General features: G+C 42.6%; 1 protein-coding gene across 1 annotated transcript in view; it reads right to left on the bottom strand.

Moving 5' to 3' along the window:
* LOC123248811 (interleukin-9 receptor-like) overlaps nucleotides 1-13,994 on the bottom strand; it is a 41,247-nt gene extending 27,253 nt beyond the window's left edge. Inside the window, exons 1-3 of the mRNA XM_044677690.1 lie at nucleotides 13,811-13,994; nucleotides 11,066-11,188; nucleotides 8,987-9,074 (exon numbers count right to left, since the gene is read on the bottom strand). Coding sequence (XP_044533625.1) covers nucleotides 8,987-9,074; nucleotides 11,066-11,188; nucleotides 13,811-13,994 — 395 coding nt within the window. The remainder of the gene's footprint in view (nucleotides 1-8,986; nucleotides 9,075-11,065; nucleotides 11,189-13,810) is intronic.
* Between the last annotated feature and the right edge of the window lie 249 nt (nucleotides 13,995-14,243).

The following is a 14,243-nucleotide window of genomic DNA, read 5'->3' as shown; positions in this document are numbered from 1 at the left end:
AATTAAAAGAAAGGGAAGGGAAGGGAAGGGAAGGGAAGGGAAGGGAAGGGAAGGGAAGGGAAGGGAAGGAAAGGAAAGGGAAAGGGAGGGAAGGGAAGGGAAGGGAAGGGAAGGGAAGGGAAGGAAGGGAAGGGAAGAAGAAAAGAAAATGATGTTAGGGTCATCTAAAACTCTTATTTGTTGGAAGAAGAAAGAGAGGTTTAGCTTCCTCTTGTCTCATGCAAAACATTCATTGTCATCAAAGCCAAAACTCAAGCTGAGTGGGCAGCTACATGGCTCAGTGGATTGAGAGCCAGACCTAGAGAAGAGAGGTCCCACGTTCAAATGTGGCCTCAGATACTTCCTAGCTGTGCGACCCTGGGCAATTCATTTTCCCCCATTTGCCTAGCCCTTACCACTCTTCTGCTTTGGAACCAATATTCAGTATAGATTCTCAGAAGGAGGTAAGGGTTTTAAACAAAATTTATAAAAAAGAGGTTTCCAGTCAGGATGATTGAGTTATCCCATGCTTCAATGTAAACTCAGAGGGCTTCTGGGGTGCTAGGAACCCTGGTTAATCCCTCAACATGCCTCCAGTTTAGGGGGGCACAGGAGGGGCCCCTCAGAAAGGTTATCTGAGGACAGGGGACTAGTTCAGGAAGTCCTGAAGGGGTGAGGGTTAGTGAGGGTGAGGATCCGCCAGCTGCTATCGAGGCATCAGTGTGTTGGAGATGTTACTGTGATAGCCCTAGAATGCTGCTGTAGCTGCTTGACTGTTATATAAGTCTGATGCTGCTCCATGATAAGGGAGTGCAGAGGTAACAGAGAAACAAACACACAAAGAGGTGGACTCACGAAGCCCTGGTATGAGGTCCTGCGACACCATCCAGGAATCTAGACAGTTTGGTTTCTGTCCTTACAAGCAGAGTAACCTGGAGGGAGTCAGTTTGCCTCTTTCTCAGTTTCTTTCTTTGTAGAACAAGGATTTGGAGAAAATGATCCCTGACATTCCTCCCTGCTCTGACATTCAATGTTCAGGACTTTCCTCCCAGCTGTAGTGATGTTGTTGATTCGTTTCAGTAGTATCCAATTCCCCTGTAGGGTTTTCTTTTTTCTTTTCTTTTTTTTTAAACCCTTACCTTCCATCTTAGAATCAATACTATGTGTTGGTTCCAAGGGAGAAGAGCAGTAAAGGCTAGGCAATGGGAGGTTAAGTGACCTGCCCAGGGTCATACAGGTAGGAAGTATCTGAAGTCCTATTTGAACCCAGGATCTTCCATCTCTAGGCTTGGCTCTCAATCCACTGAGCTACCCAGCTACATCCTAGCATTTTCTTGAGAAAGATACTAGAGTAGTTGGCCATTTTCTTCTCCAGTTCATTTTTTTAAACCCTTAACTTCTGTGTATTAGCTCCTAGGTGGAAGAGTGGTAAGGGTGGGCAATGGGGGTCAAGTGACTTGCCCAGGGTCACACAGGTGGGAAGTGTCAGAGGCCGGATTTGAACCTAGGACCTCCCGTCTCTAGGCCTGACTCTCAATCCACTGAGCTACCCAGCTGGCCCCTTCAGTTCATTTGACAAATAGGAAACTGAGAAAAACAGGATTAAGTGTCTTGCCCAGGGTCACACAACTAGTAGGTCTCAGAGGCCAGTTTCAAACTTGGATTCCTTGAACTTCCCAATTCCAAGCCCAGAGTTCTATCCACTGTGACACCTAGCTGCAGGGACAATGCAATTAATCGATAGGCTTAGTCGAAAGACAGCATGCCCGTTGATCAATCAATCAAACAAGCTTTTATTAAGTTCCTGCCATGGGCGAGCACTATGCTAGACATCGGGGATACAAAAGCTCCCTGAAGGGAGCTAGAGATTCCAGGAGGTGGAGATAAGGAGTTTATTCTGGGCATGAGGCACAGCTTATATAAAGGTATAGAGGTGGGAAATGAAATGTAAAGCATAAGAAATAAGAACATTTGGATAGAACATTGGTAACTGGAGGGAATATTGTGAAACCACATTACTGGAAACATGGAATCAATCAGTAAATATTTACCAAGCACCTAGTAGGCAGCTGAGTGGCATAATGGATGGTGCCAGGCCTACCAGTCAGGAAGAAGCCTCTTCAGGAGTTCAAATCTAGCCTCAGATAATTTATCAGCTGAATCACCCTGGACAAGTCATTTAACCCTGTTTGCGTCCATTTCCTCATCTGTAAAATGAACCGGAGAAGGAAATGGCAAACCGCTCCAGTATCTTTGCCAAGGAAACTCAAATGGGGTCACGAAGAGTCAAACATGGCTGGAAAATGACTAAACAATCCCCAAAAAGCACCTGTTATGTGCAGATAGATTGTGATGAGCATTAAATGAGAAATGCATGAGTTTGTATTTGATCCTGGAAGCAAGAGTGAGCACTGAAATATTTGGAGCAGGAGAGAGACACAGAACAACAGCTCGTGAGGAGGATGGATTAGAGAGGGTGCAGGGATTGAGAGGCTCAGAGACAGGAGGTCCTGCATTCAAATCCGACCCCAGACAGACCCTCTAACTGTGTGACCCTGGGCAAGTCACTTAACCCCCAATTGCCTGGCCCTTACTGCTCTTCTGTCTTAGAACCAATAGTTAGTATTGACTTTAAGATGGAAGTTAGGGTTTAAAAAAAAAAGAAGAAGAAACTATTGTGAAAGTCCAGGTGAGATGATGAGAATATGAACTGGGGGGGACGGGGGTGAGTTTGTTATGTAGCAGATGGAAGAGGTTGATTTCTGAGGAAGTATAAGGGCTGGGTCACTGTGATGGTGGGCAAGCAAGAGAGTTAGCTTAAAGAGGAAATGGGGAGGGAAATGACACTGGAAAAAAGGGAGGAAGGATGGAGGTGAGGGCCAGGCCAGTCAATGAACAGCTAGTAGAATATGGAGAGACAGAAATCATTGTACTAACTGAGTGGGGACCAAGAGAGAAAAGGAGGGAAGATCAACAGCTTCTGAAAACTCTCTGCAAAAAATGCATTATACTGAGGGCAGCTAAATCTCTCAGTGAATTGAGAGCCAGACTCTGAGATGGGAAGTCCTGGGTTCAAATCTGGCCTCAGACACTTCCTAGCTATGTGACCCTGGGCAAGTCACTTAACCCCCATTGCCTAGCCCAGTGATTCTCAAAGTGGGTGCCACCACCCCCTGGTGGGTGCTGCAACGATCCAGGGGAGCGATGATGGCCACAGGTGCATTTGGGGGCAGTGAATAACTGTAAGGGGGCGGTGATAGTATGTGATGGGGGCACTAAGTAATATTTTTTCTGGAAAGGGGGCGGTAGGCCAAAAAAGTTTGGGAACCACTGGTCTAGCCCTTACCCCTCTTCTGCCTTAGAACCAATACACACTATCGATTCTAAGATGGAAGATAAGGGTTTGGTTTTTTTAGACCTAAGACTAGGATGCTGACTAATTGTAATGATTAATCAGTTTCTTTAAAGGGGAAATGAAGTACCTCCTTCTTTTCAGCAGAGAAGTGGGGGTTGTTATGGGCCTAGAATATTATTGCATTGTCAGATGAGATCACAGGTCAGGGGGTTTTGCAGAACTATTTTCCTTTGCTCCAAGAGAGGAATCCTTTGTTGTTTTGTTCTGAGTTTTGCTTTGTTTCAGGGTGGGGGCACATCCAGAAATGACTGTGAGATAAAAACAAAAAACTTTATTAAGCTCAGGAAAAAACCCTTAAAAATAGATAATAACAAAAGGTATCAACCAAATAGGGGAAGGGATTTGCTTAGCATCTTCCCAAGTTTTCTTTCTTTAATCACATGCTTGAGAAACATCAGCAAGCATGACCACTTCCCTAGCAAAAGAAAAACACAAAAAGAAGATTGCAGGAGGAAGTTCAGGGAGGAATACAGAATAGCAGAACAGTATTGGGACGATGAGGTGAGATTTAATGCATACTTGAAAAAGAAATAACCAAAGTCTAACAGAGTTTCATGCTTTCAATACAATTTTATTTGTTAAAAGAAAAGATGCTGTGTAAGCCCTAAAGTATTGGGGGAAAAAAAGAGGTCAAGGATTTTCATTCCTCTGATGGAAAGTGTGAAGTGTGAGTGACCAGGAGATCTTTTTAAAGTCCTTTCCTGGAGGCAGCTGGGTAGTTCAGTGGATTGAGAGTCAGGCCTAGAGATGGAAGTTCCTAGGTTCAAATCTGGCCTCAGACATTTCCTACCAAGTCACTTAACCCCCATTGCTCAGCCTTTACCACTCTTCTACCTTGGAACCAATACACAGTATTGATTCTAAGATAAAAGGTAAGAGTTTTTTTTAAAAAAAGAATTACCACCAATAATAATAGGTTACATTTCTATCGCATCTTTTGCTTTCCAAAGCAATTCCTGTGGTGGGTGAAAAATCAAATGACTGAGAAAACAAAGGTTTGTGCTTCTGAGTAGATTTATTAAGCAATGCATGCCAATTGCATGAGAAATCAGGACCAGGTCCCCTCAGCTTTGGCACTGGACCCTGAATACAAGGGGAAATAAAGTTTTATGCATTAAAAACAACTAATCAAATAAGATGACTTAATTAAAAGAAAATAATTAACCAGATCACAAAATTAGGTAATTTGATTTCTAATTAGAAGAAAGATTAGGGACTTTCCAAGTGGGAGAGGAAGAATGAAGAGGTGCAATTTCCTGAAATCAGAACAAGAGGTGCCCCATGCCCCAAAAGTATCAGTATTCAGTTAAGGAACTCAGAAACAAAAATTGATTGACCAGTACAGAGCCAGTTTTCAGATAAGACACAATTTGCTTGAGATGTACAATCGTGAGAAAACTCCTTGGATCAATCTTCAGAACTGAATAGATTAGGTCAATATAACTTAAATCCATATCTAGGGATCTCTAAGCAGCAGGTAAAGAGGGTCCAGCTTCCCAGCCAGGCAGGGCTAGATTCAAATAAAGCAACAAGGTTTTCTCACAATTGAATAAGTTTTCTCATAAGACAGAAATTGGACTAGTCCAATAACTGAATAAAAATGGAAATGAGCTAGCTCCAGAATTGAGTCAAAAGATAGAATCAGTGTGGTTTACTCAATTCCCACAGAATTCTGCCCCAAAGTGACTAAACTGCATACACTTTGGCCCAGTGACATAACTATTGGGCCTAATCTCTAAAGAGATCAAAGAAAGAAGAAAAGGTACTAACTGTACAAAAATACTTACATTCTTTCTTTCTATTAGTGTCAAAAAAAACCCCTGGAAATAAAGAGAGTACCCATCAAATTAGGAATAGTTGAACAAACTATGGTCTAAGGATAGAATGGAATACTAGCGTGCCATCAGAAATGATAAATGGGATGGATTCAGAGAAACATGGGAAGAATTATATTAAGTAAAGCTGAGTGACTTGAGTAGAATTAAGAGATTGATTTATAGGATACGACAATACAAAAACATTACAAAGACAAACAACTTCAAAAGACTTAAGAACTTCAGTCAATACAATGGCCAACCACAATTCCATTGTACCAGTGATGAAGTATGCTTCCCACCTGACAGAGAGATAATGGACTTGAGTTGCAGACTAAGACATACTTATTTTTAGTTATGGCCAATAGGGGGATTTGTTTTTTCTATACATATTTGTGATGAGTTTTGATTTTCTTTTTCTTTTATCCAATGGGAAGAGGAATAGAAGGGAGATAAAAATAAATACTAGTTTATTTTTTATTTTATTTTTTCCCCATTTAAGATTTTTTTCAGTTACATGAAGAAACAATTTCTGACAATTGATCTTTGACATTTTAAAATTCAGACTCTTCGTGCCTCCTGAGGTGCTGAATAGTCTGATATAGGTTATACCCATGCTTTTAGGTAATACATATTGCTTACAAAAGAAGACATATATCACACATACAATAGAAATCTCATGAAGGAAATATAGTGAAAGATGACATGCTTTGATCTGCACTCAGACTCCAATGTTCCTTCTTTGCCTGTAGATAACATTTTTATCATGACTCCTTTGTGGTTCTCTCGGAGACTCGCTTTGCTGATAATGGTTCACAATTGATCACTGTAAAATATTTCTGATACCGTATACATTGTTCTCTTGGTTCTGATCACTTCATTTTATATCAGTTCATATAAGTCTCTCCAGATTATTCTGAATTCATCCTCTTCACCATTCCTTGTGGCACAGGAGTACTTCATTACAACCATATACCACAACATGTTCATCCATTCTCCAACCGAGGGATAGCCCTTCAATTTCCAATTCTTTGCCACTACAAAAAGAGCTGCTAAAAATATTTAGGTACAGGTAGGTCCTTTTTCCCTTATCTCTGATCTCTTTGGGATACAGATCCAGTTAGGGGTATTGCTGGGTGAAAGGGTATATTGTTAATTTTCTTAAAAAGAAAAGAGGGCAGCTGGGTAGCTCAGTGGATTGAGAGCCAGGCCTAGAGACGGGAGGTCCTAGGTTCAAATTTGACCTCAGACACTTCCAAGCTGTGTGACCCTGGGCAAGTCACTTGACCCCCATTGCCTACCCTTACCACTCTTCTGCCTTGGAGCCAATACACAGTATTGACTCCAAGTCGGAAGGTAAGGGTTATAGAAAATAAATGAAAAAGGAAAAAGAGGGAATGTTGACCAAAGCTGATTCCAATCTTCCTTCTTCCCCCAATCTGGTCCTGCTTTGAGGAACTGGAGCTGCTCTGTGCTTGGATACTGGTTGGCTGACAGGATATACCAAAACTTGATTCCCTTAGTCCTATATGGGACACTTTCCTTGGTCCTGATGTGTTGACTCAATCTCAATATCAGGCTTAATAAGTCCTGATAATTGTCCTGTTGTTCAGTCATTTTCCAGTCATGTCTGTATCTTTGTAATCCCATTTAGGATTTCCTTGGCAAAGATGCTAGAGTAGTTGGCCATTTCCTTCTCCAGCTCATTTGACAAATGAGGAAATCGAGGCCAACAGGGTTAAGACACTTGCCCAGAGTAAGCGTCTGAGGCCAGATTTGAACTCAGGAAGACGAGTCCTTCTGACTCCAGACCCAGCCCTCTATCCCCTCCTCCACCTAGCTACCTTTGATAACCGGCTTATGGACCACTAATTGCTCCTTTAAAATCAGGCCAGAGTTTCAGCCTCCTTTGGCGGGAAATGCCTTGTTGGCATCTCCATCCTCTTTTCCCTACCCGTGTCCCTAGAGTCCAGGGCCGCCAGAAGCCACAGGGACTAGAAAGGACTTAGAGCTGCGTGGGCCGTGCTGGGGATCAGGTGCTAGCTGCACCCCAGAGACAGCTACGCTAAGTGGCTCCCCTTTTAGGGGCGTCGGGCTCTGCATTGACTCAAGATAGGACCCCTACTAAGCGCCTGAAAGGAGGAGGAGTGGGGAGAGGCTCTCAGTTCCATGCCCAGAATTCCAGGTGGCCGTCTTTGGCCCAGAAGCTAAAACGTGGGCTCTGCCTGAGTTCCCCACCCTGCAAGCTACGCCCAGGAGGAGCCCAAGGCTGCCAGAGACAGCAGCTCAGAGAGGAAGCGGAGAGCCCCTCAGGCCAGGCTACTCCCTGGGCTATTTTGGTACCGAGAACGTGCCGGGGCCCTCCCGTGGGGGGCTGACTTCTCTGTGACTGTGAGGGAGGACTGTTGTCACTGCTGCTTGGGGATCCAGCAGCCTTGAGGACTGCTTTTTTTAGCTCTCCTATTTTTGTTATGAAGATCAATCACCATCATAACTTCTATGTATATAAAAGATGTTTTGTGGTTATAAAGTACTTTACAATCATTGGATCCTCAAGCAACCTGTAAGGGAGGTAGACAGGCTAGGTAGCTAGTAAATGAGAGTTAGCAAAGATCAAGGCCCTCCAGGAGAATATTTTGTGAGGTTTGTTTTTTTTTTAAGAAATGCATTTTTTATTGATAGCTTCTATTTTTACATGGCTTGTCTTTGCTAATGTATCCCTTCCCTGTCCCCTAGAGCCATGCCTTATAGTAAAGAATTAAACCACATAATAGGGGGCAGCTGGTGGCACAGGGGATTGAGAGCCAGGCCTAGGGATGGGAGGTCCTAGGTTCAAATTTGACCTCAGATACTTCCTAGCTGTGTGACCCTGGGCAAGTCACTTGACCCCCAACGCTTAGCCCATGCCACTCTTTTGCCTTGGAACTGATACACAGTATTAATTCTAAGATGGAAGGAAAGGGTTTTAAATAAAGAAACCAAAGAATTAAAAAAGAAGAAAAGGACACTTTAGCAAAATTAACATATTGAAAACTGTTTAGCTCCTACCCAGTATTCCTCACCCCTTAAAAGAAGCAAGGGGAAATGCCCTCTCATATCTTCTTTGAGGTCAAGCTTGTTATCATAATTTCATAGCATTTTCTTTTGTTGTGGGAATGTTTTACAAAATTTTGTTGGAGAACCTGAAATTTTAAAATACTTCATTCTGTGATGAATAAATTGGTTTTCCCAAACATGGCTCTGGGGAATAGATGAGGAAATGTTCCTCCTTCCTTTTGCTGGAGAAGACGGAGACTATGGATGTAGAATGAGATAGATATACAAGCTTTGTTTCTATGCATCAACTAGCTTGTTTAATGTTATTTTTTCTTAGTTAGGAAGGAAGGCTCATGGAGAGAAAAGAGAGATGAAGAGACTATCTGGAAATGACTAGGACATAAAAATACAAGGTGTTATGAAAACTTTTTCAAATATTTTAGTTAAGGAAGCAATATGCCTGGGATGGCCCCATTAACCTTTGGGAGGCAGAGCAGCCTTTTCAGCCACTGAAGGGAGGGAAAGGGAATGGGTAATCCTCCCCCTTTGGCTTCACAGAAGCCAGTGAGCTTTGACACTTAAGAGTCTAGGCACTCCCGGGAAACTAGACACTGGAGGCTTTCAGTCCTGGGCTGTAGAAAAGGAAAAAAAGTCAGAAAAAGAGGATTCCAAACAAGAGTTAAACAGGGAAAGGAGAGGAGAGGGAGAGGGAAAAGGAAATATTTGAGTTCAGAAATATTACCCTTTGTCCATTAAACGATGCTCAAAAAATGGTGGCTGGAACTTCTTCCCTTTCCTCATCTCCACTCCCCACAGCAGCTGTGCCCACTCTAAATTCCCCAAAGGTAATTGGGAATCCCAAAGGATTTGACCGATGGAAAGCTAATTTCCTATGGAACTTTCCTTTACCTAGAGAAGCTCATTTCCCTCAGCTTCATCTTATGCCCATTAGGGGCTGCCTGTCAAATCCTGCCTTCGCAGGCCTTCCTGCCCCCACAACCCTGAAAGATGATCTGAGTCATAATGGAAGAAGCTGCTACCTGATTATTAATACAATCTGACCCACTCTTGAATTTCTTTCCCAGCTTGCTTTCTAATAGCTAGTGTGTTTGGTGACTTAGTGCCCCGAGCCTACCATGGGGAAATTTTTCTTAGCAATATTGGAAATTTTACAGTCATAAATCAAGGATCTTCTCTCCTGTGTATATACTGTTGTTTTTTTTAAAAATCTTACCTTCTATCTTTGAATTGATATTAGGTATCTGTTCTTAGACAGAAGAGGGGTGAGGGCTAGGCAATGGGAGTTAAGTGACTTGCACAGGGTCACACAAATAAGAAATGTCTTTGGCTACATTTCTATGTACATACTAGGTTTGGTTTGGGGTTTTTTTTTTCAGTTACATGTAGAAACAATTTTTAATTTATTAAATTAGTTATTATTATTATAAACAATAATTAATATTATAATGTTATATATTAATATATTGTATGTAATAATATATCTATAATATAATAAAATATTATAAATAATAATTAACAAAACTCTCACCTTCCATCTTACCATCAATACTGTGTATTGGTTCCAAGCCAGAAAAGTAGTATGGGCTAGTCAGTGGGGATTAAGTGACTTGCCCAGGGTCACACAGATAAGAAATGTCTTTTGATAGATTTCTATGTACATATTAGGTTTGGTTTGGTTTTGGGGTTGTTGTTTTTTTCAGTTATATATAGGAACAATTTTTTTAAACTCTTACCTTCTGTCTTACAATCCATACTATGTATTGTTCCAAGGCAGAAAAGCAGTAAGGGCTAGTCAATAGGGGTTAATTGACTTGCCCAGGATCACATAGCTAAGAAATGTCAGAAGATAGATATCTATGTATATACTAGATTTGGTTTGGGTTTTTTTTTTCCTTTCAGATACATGTAGAAACTATTTTTTTTAAACCCTTACCTTCCGTCTTAGAATCAATATTGTGTATTGGCTCCAAGGCAGAAGAGTGGTAAGGGTAGGCAATGGGGGTCAAGTGACTTACCCAGAGTCACATATCTAGGAAGTGTCTGAGGCCAGATTTGAACCTAGGACCTCCCATCTCTAGGCCTGGCTCTCAATACACTGAGCCACCCAGCTGCCCCCTTAGAAACATTTTTTTACACTTGTTTTCTGACATTGAAGGTTTCAGATTTTTCTCCCTCCCTCCCTTCCCCTATCCTCTCCGGGGGGGGGGGGGTAAATAGCCTGATAAAGGTTACCCCAGTCCAGGTATTTATTGTTAGCACCCTCCCTCTGAGATCACCTCCTCTTGATCCCGTGCATCCTTGGCACATACATCATCAGGTACATGTTACTCCCCTCCCATCCTGACCATCTGTAGCAGTGTTGGCTGTGGACAGTGAGAGTCCTCTCTGCACTTTAGAGAGCTGGGACTGCTTTTCTGCCCTTCTTTGTATTCCCAGCACAGGGCCTAGCAAATAGTAGATGCTCAATAAATGCTTATCGATGAGGATCACAAGGAATCTGCTCGCTCTCCCCGTGAGATCTTCAAAATGGGGGACATCTATATGTCTTTCCTCAAGTCCATGGAGGGGTGGGGGAGTGGGGAAAAGTTGTAGCTCTTTGGGGAGTTTGAGGAGGGTTTGAGGCTAGGTTGGGCCATTTTTTTAAACCAGAATCCTCTTCTTAGCCACTGAAACAACCAAGCTCCCTGTGGTACTGGGGCTGGGGCGGAGCTCAGGGCATAAATCATCTGTTAGTGCCAAGTGATTTCTCCTAAGGTTTAGCGCGGATGCTCTAGGAATGGCTTCCAGAAAAGAGACTCACCCATCCAAAGGGAACTGCCTGGGCCCATCTCCTTGACTCCCAGCCCTGGGAGTAGATGAGGGCTGTTCCTCCCAACCAGGGGCTGCCTTATAATTAAACTCTTATTAAAGCAGCAGAGTTCCCCTATCTGGTTTCAAAGATAATTCCTGGGGCCAATGACATGGTGCTGAGCAGAACAGACTGCAAGAGCCGCCCACATCTGCAACCACAAGAAAGTGTGCATGTGTGTGAGTGTGAGTGTGTGAGTGTGTGTGAGTGTGGCTCATAGCTTGAACAAGGAATTAAAAAGCTAATTGCAAACTGGCTGACGGGGTTTTCATTCCTCTTTGAGAAATGAGTGAGCTATATTGGTGGCAAATGGGGATAGAACAGAATGGGGCAAGTCACTAAGAAAGCTGACTATGGAGCCCTTGTAAGGCAAAAGTAAATGTAAACCTTTAGAAAAGGGAAATTATATAGTTTTTTAGATCTGGAAAGAGTGTTAGGGATCATAGTTTCACAGACTTAGCCTTGGACAGCCAGGTAGTTCAGTGGATAGAATAGCTGGGCCTGGATCAGGAAGGCTCATCTTCCTGAGGTCAAATCCAACCTCAGATACTTACTAGCTGTGTGACCCTAGGCAAGTCACTTATCCCTGTTTGCCTCAGTTTCCACATCTATAAAATGAGCCAGAGAAGGAAATGGCAAAGGATCTTTGCCAAGAAAACCCCAAAAGAGGTTACAAAGAGACAAAAAACTGAAAGAGATCTTAAATGGGGGGTTCTTAACCTGGGGACCATGAATTGTCATTTGTTTGTTTTTTAATGTTATAAATTTATATTTAAAATTACATTCAAATGGCTGATCACCCAATTGCCAGGTGCCCCCATTTTCTTTTTTAGCAATATTTTACTCCTCATTTCCAACTAGTATGATTCAGAGAACTAAACTTGGAGTTGTAGAATCTGAGCTAGAATTCTAGCTAAGCCACACTCGATCACACTATGACCTTAAGTAAGTCACTTCCCCTCTGTATGCTCTGCCTGAAAAAATGAAGGTCTAGATAACATCTAAGGGCTCTTGTAGCTCTAGAACTATGATCTATTATTGCTCTAACAATGGCTATTTCCCCACCTAGGTTAAGTCTGAGTTACTATATTTCTAGACAGGAATAGAGAGAAATCAGTAACTGAAAATGACTATTCTCCCTTAGTTTTATTAATGACTGAGTCCTTGAGAGGGGAAGTTGTGACTTGCTCACCGTCACTTGGGCAGTAAATAGCAGAACAAGGATTCTGACCCAAGCCTTCGGATTCTAAATCCCCTCCTCCTTTTTCCCAGAAAAGCATGACAATCCACCCCCTCACTTTACAGATAAGGGAAATTATTTCCTATCACTTCTAGGAGAGAATACAAACTCCTCCACTTGGCATTTTGAAAGTCTTTCACAGTCTGGCTCCAGACTTCCTTTCTGAGCTTCTTCCACTTTTACACTTTGAGCTACTTCCCTTTACCACAATATATTCCAACCAAACCAGGGTACTTGTTGGTTGCCAGTCTGATAGCCTAGTTCTCATAGCCCTGATTTTGCATAGGTAGAAAACCAGTCCTAGAATATTCTCCCCATTCACTTCCATCCCTTAGAATCCTTGTGTATGTCCAGATGTTCTCAGTTATGTCCAACTCATGACCCCATTTTGAGTTTTCTTGGCAAATACTGGAGTGGTTTGCATTTCCTTCTCCAGCTCATTTTTATAGATGGGGAAACTGAGGCAACCAGAGTTAAGCGACTTGTCCAAGAGTCACATAGCTAGTATATGTCTGAGACCAGATTTGAACTCAGGAAACTGAGTCTTCCTGACTCTGAGCCCAGTGCTCTATCCATTTCACCACCCAGCTGCCTCTCTAGAATCCTTCCCTTCCCTCAAGACTCAGCCCTAAGTGCTACCTCCTACATTATGCATTTCCTCCCATTCTTCCCATTACTTTGTTTTGATTTCTATATGCACCTATCATTTTTCACGGAGAGAATATAAACTCCTTGGAGTATTTATCCTCATCTTGGTGTCCTGGGCAGCTTGCCCAGCACCCGGTATATAGTAATCATTTAAAAAATTCATGCATGGATGAAAGAATGAATGAATGCTTGAATGGACATAAGGAGAATGCTGCCAGGTGGTGCAGTGGATAGAGTGTGCTGCTTGAAGTCAGAAAGACTCATCTTCCTGAGTTCCAATCTGACCTCAGACACTTACTAGCTATGTGACCCTGGGCAAGTCACTTAACCCTATTTGCCTCAGTTTCTTCATTTTTCAAATGAGCTGGAGAAGGAAATGACAGATGAATCCAGTGTCTTTATCAAGAAAACTCTAAATGGTGTCATGAAGAATTAGACCCAACTGAACACCACCACCAAATGCTTCTCACTTTGTGTTCTTATTGCTTAGCTCAGTGTCTTTTTTAGAATCCGAATCTTTAAACTAAAGAGGCCGTAGAGTTTATTTAGTCCAACTCCTCATTTTTCAGGTGAGGAACTCAGAACTAGAGACATTCAACGACTGACCCCAAGTCAACTGTGGGGAATTTGTATCAGCAATACTGGAAATTCTACAGAATTTTATTGTAGCTTCCCTCTGAGATGACCTCCCATTGACACTTTATATATTTCTCAAGTGGGGTGTGTGGGTGTTCAGAGAGAGCTAGCACCTCTCGTGTGAGGACTTGCTGAGCCCTTTTCCGGGCTGCTCTTCCACCTTTGAGGTCCACCTGCCACCCAGTTCACATCCATCCAAAAAGTTGTAGCATTGGCAGTGGCCACATCCCAGGAAACCATCTTGGCAGATGGGTTGTTGACTCCAAAGCCTTCGGTAATTAGAGGGATGTCCACCCCAGGCATGTGAAGACTTCCCCAGCAGAAGGGGATGATGAGAACATTTGTTCCAATGGCCATGAAATCAGCTATGGAGTGCTTAGCACTTGGTCAGACAACCAATAAACCAAGGTCATCGTCTGCCTCTCAAGCCATCACCAGTCATGGGGGCTTTTGTCTTGCCCCTGGATTTCAATGATTCTGGGAAGCCTACGAATATGTGCAATTCTGCCTCACTTAAAACCATTTTATGGATTGGCCATCACCCTGTGACGTTACTGGTCCTCTTGAAAAGGAAAGGCCAACAACATTTTGTTATGTACGAGGTAG

Source organism: Gracilinanus agilis, chromosome 1 (genome assembly GCF_016433145.1).
Source record: "Gracilinanus agilis isolate LMUSP501 chromosome 1, AgileGrace, whole genome shotgun sequence".
Classification (NCBI taxonomy): domain Eukaryota; kingdom Metazoa; phylum Chordata; class Mammalia; order Didelphimorphia; family Didelphidae; genus Gracilinanus; species Gracilinanus agilis.
The sequence above is the reverse complement of the archived record's forward strand: the minus strand, read 5'-3'. Positions and strand labels throughout refer to the sequence as shown.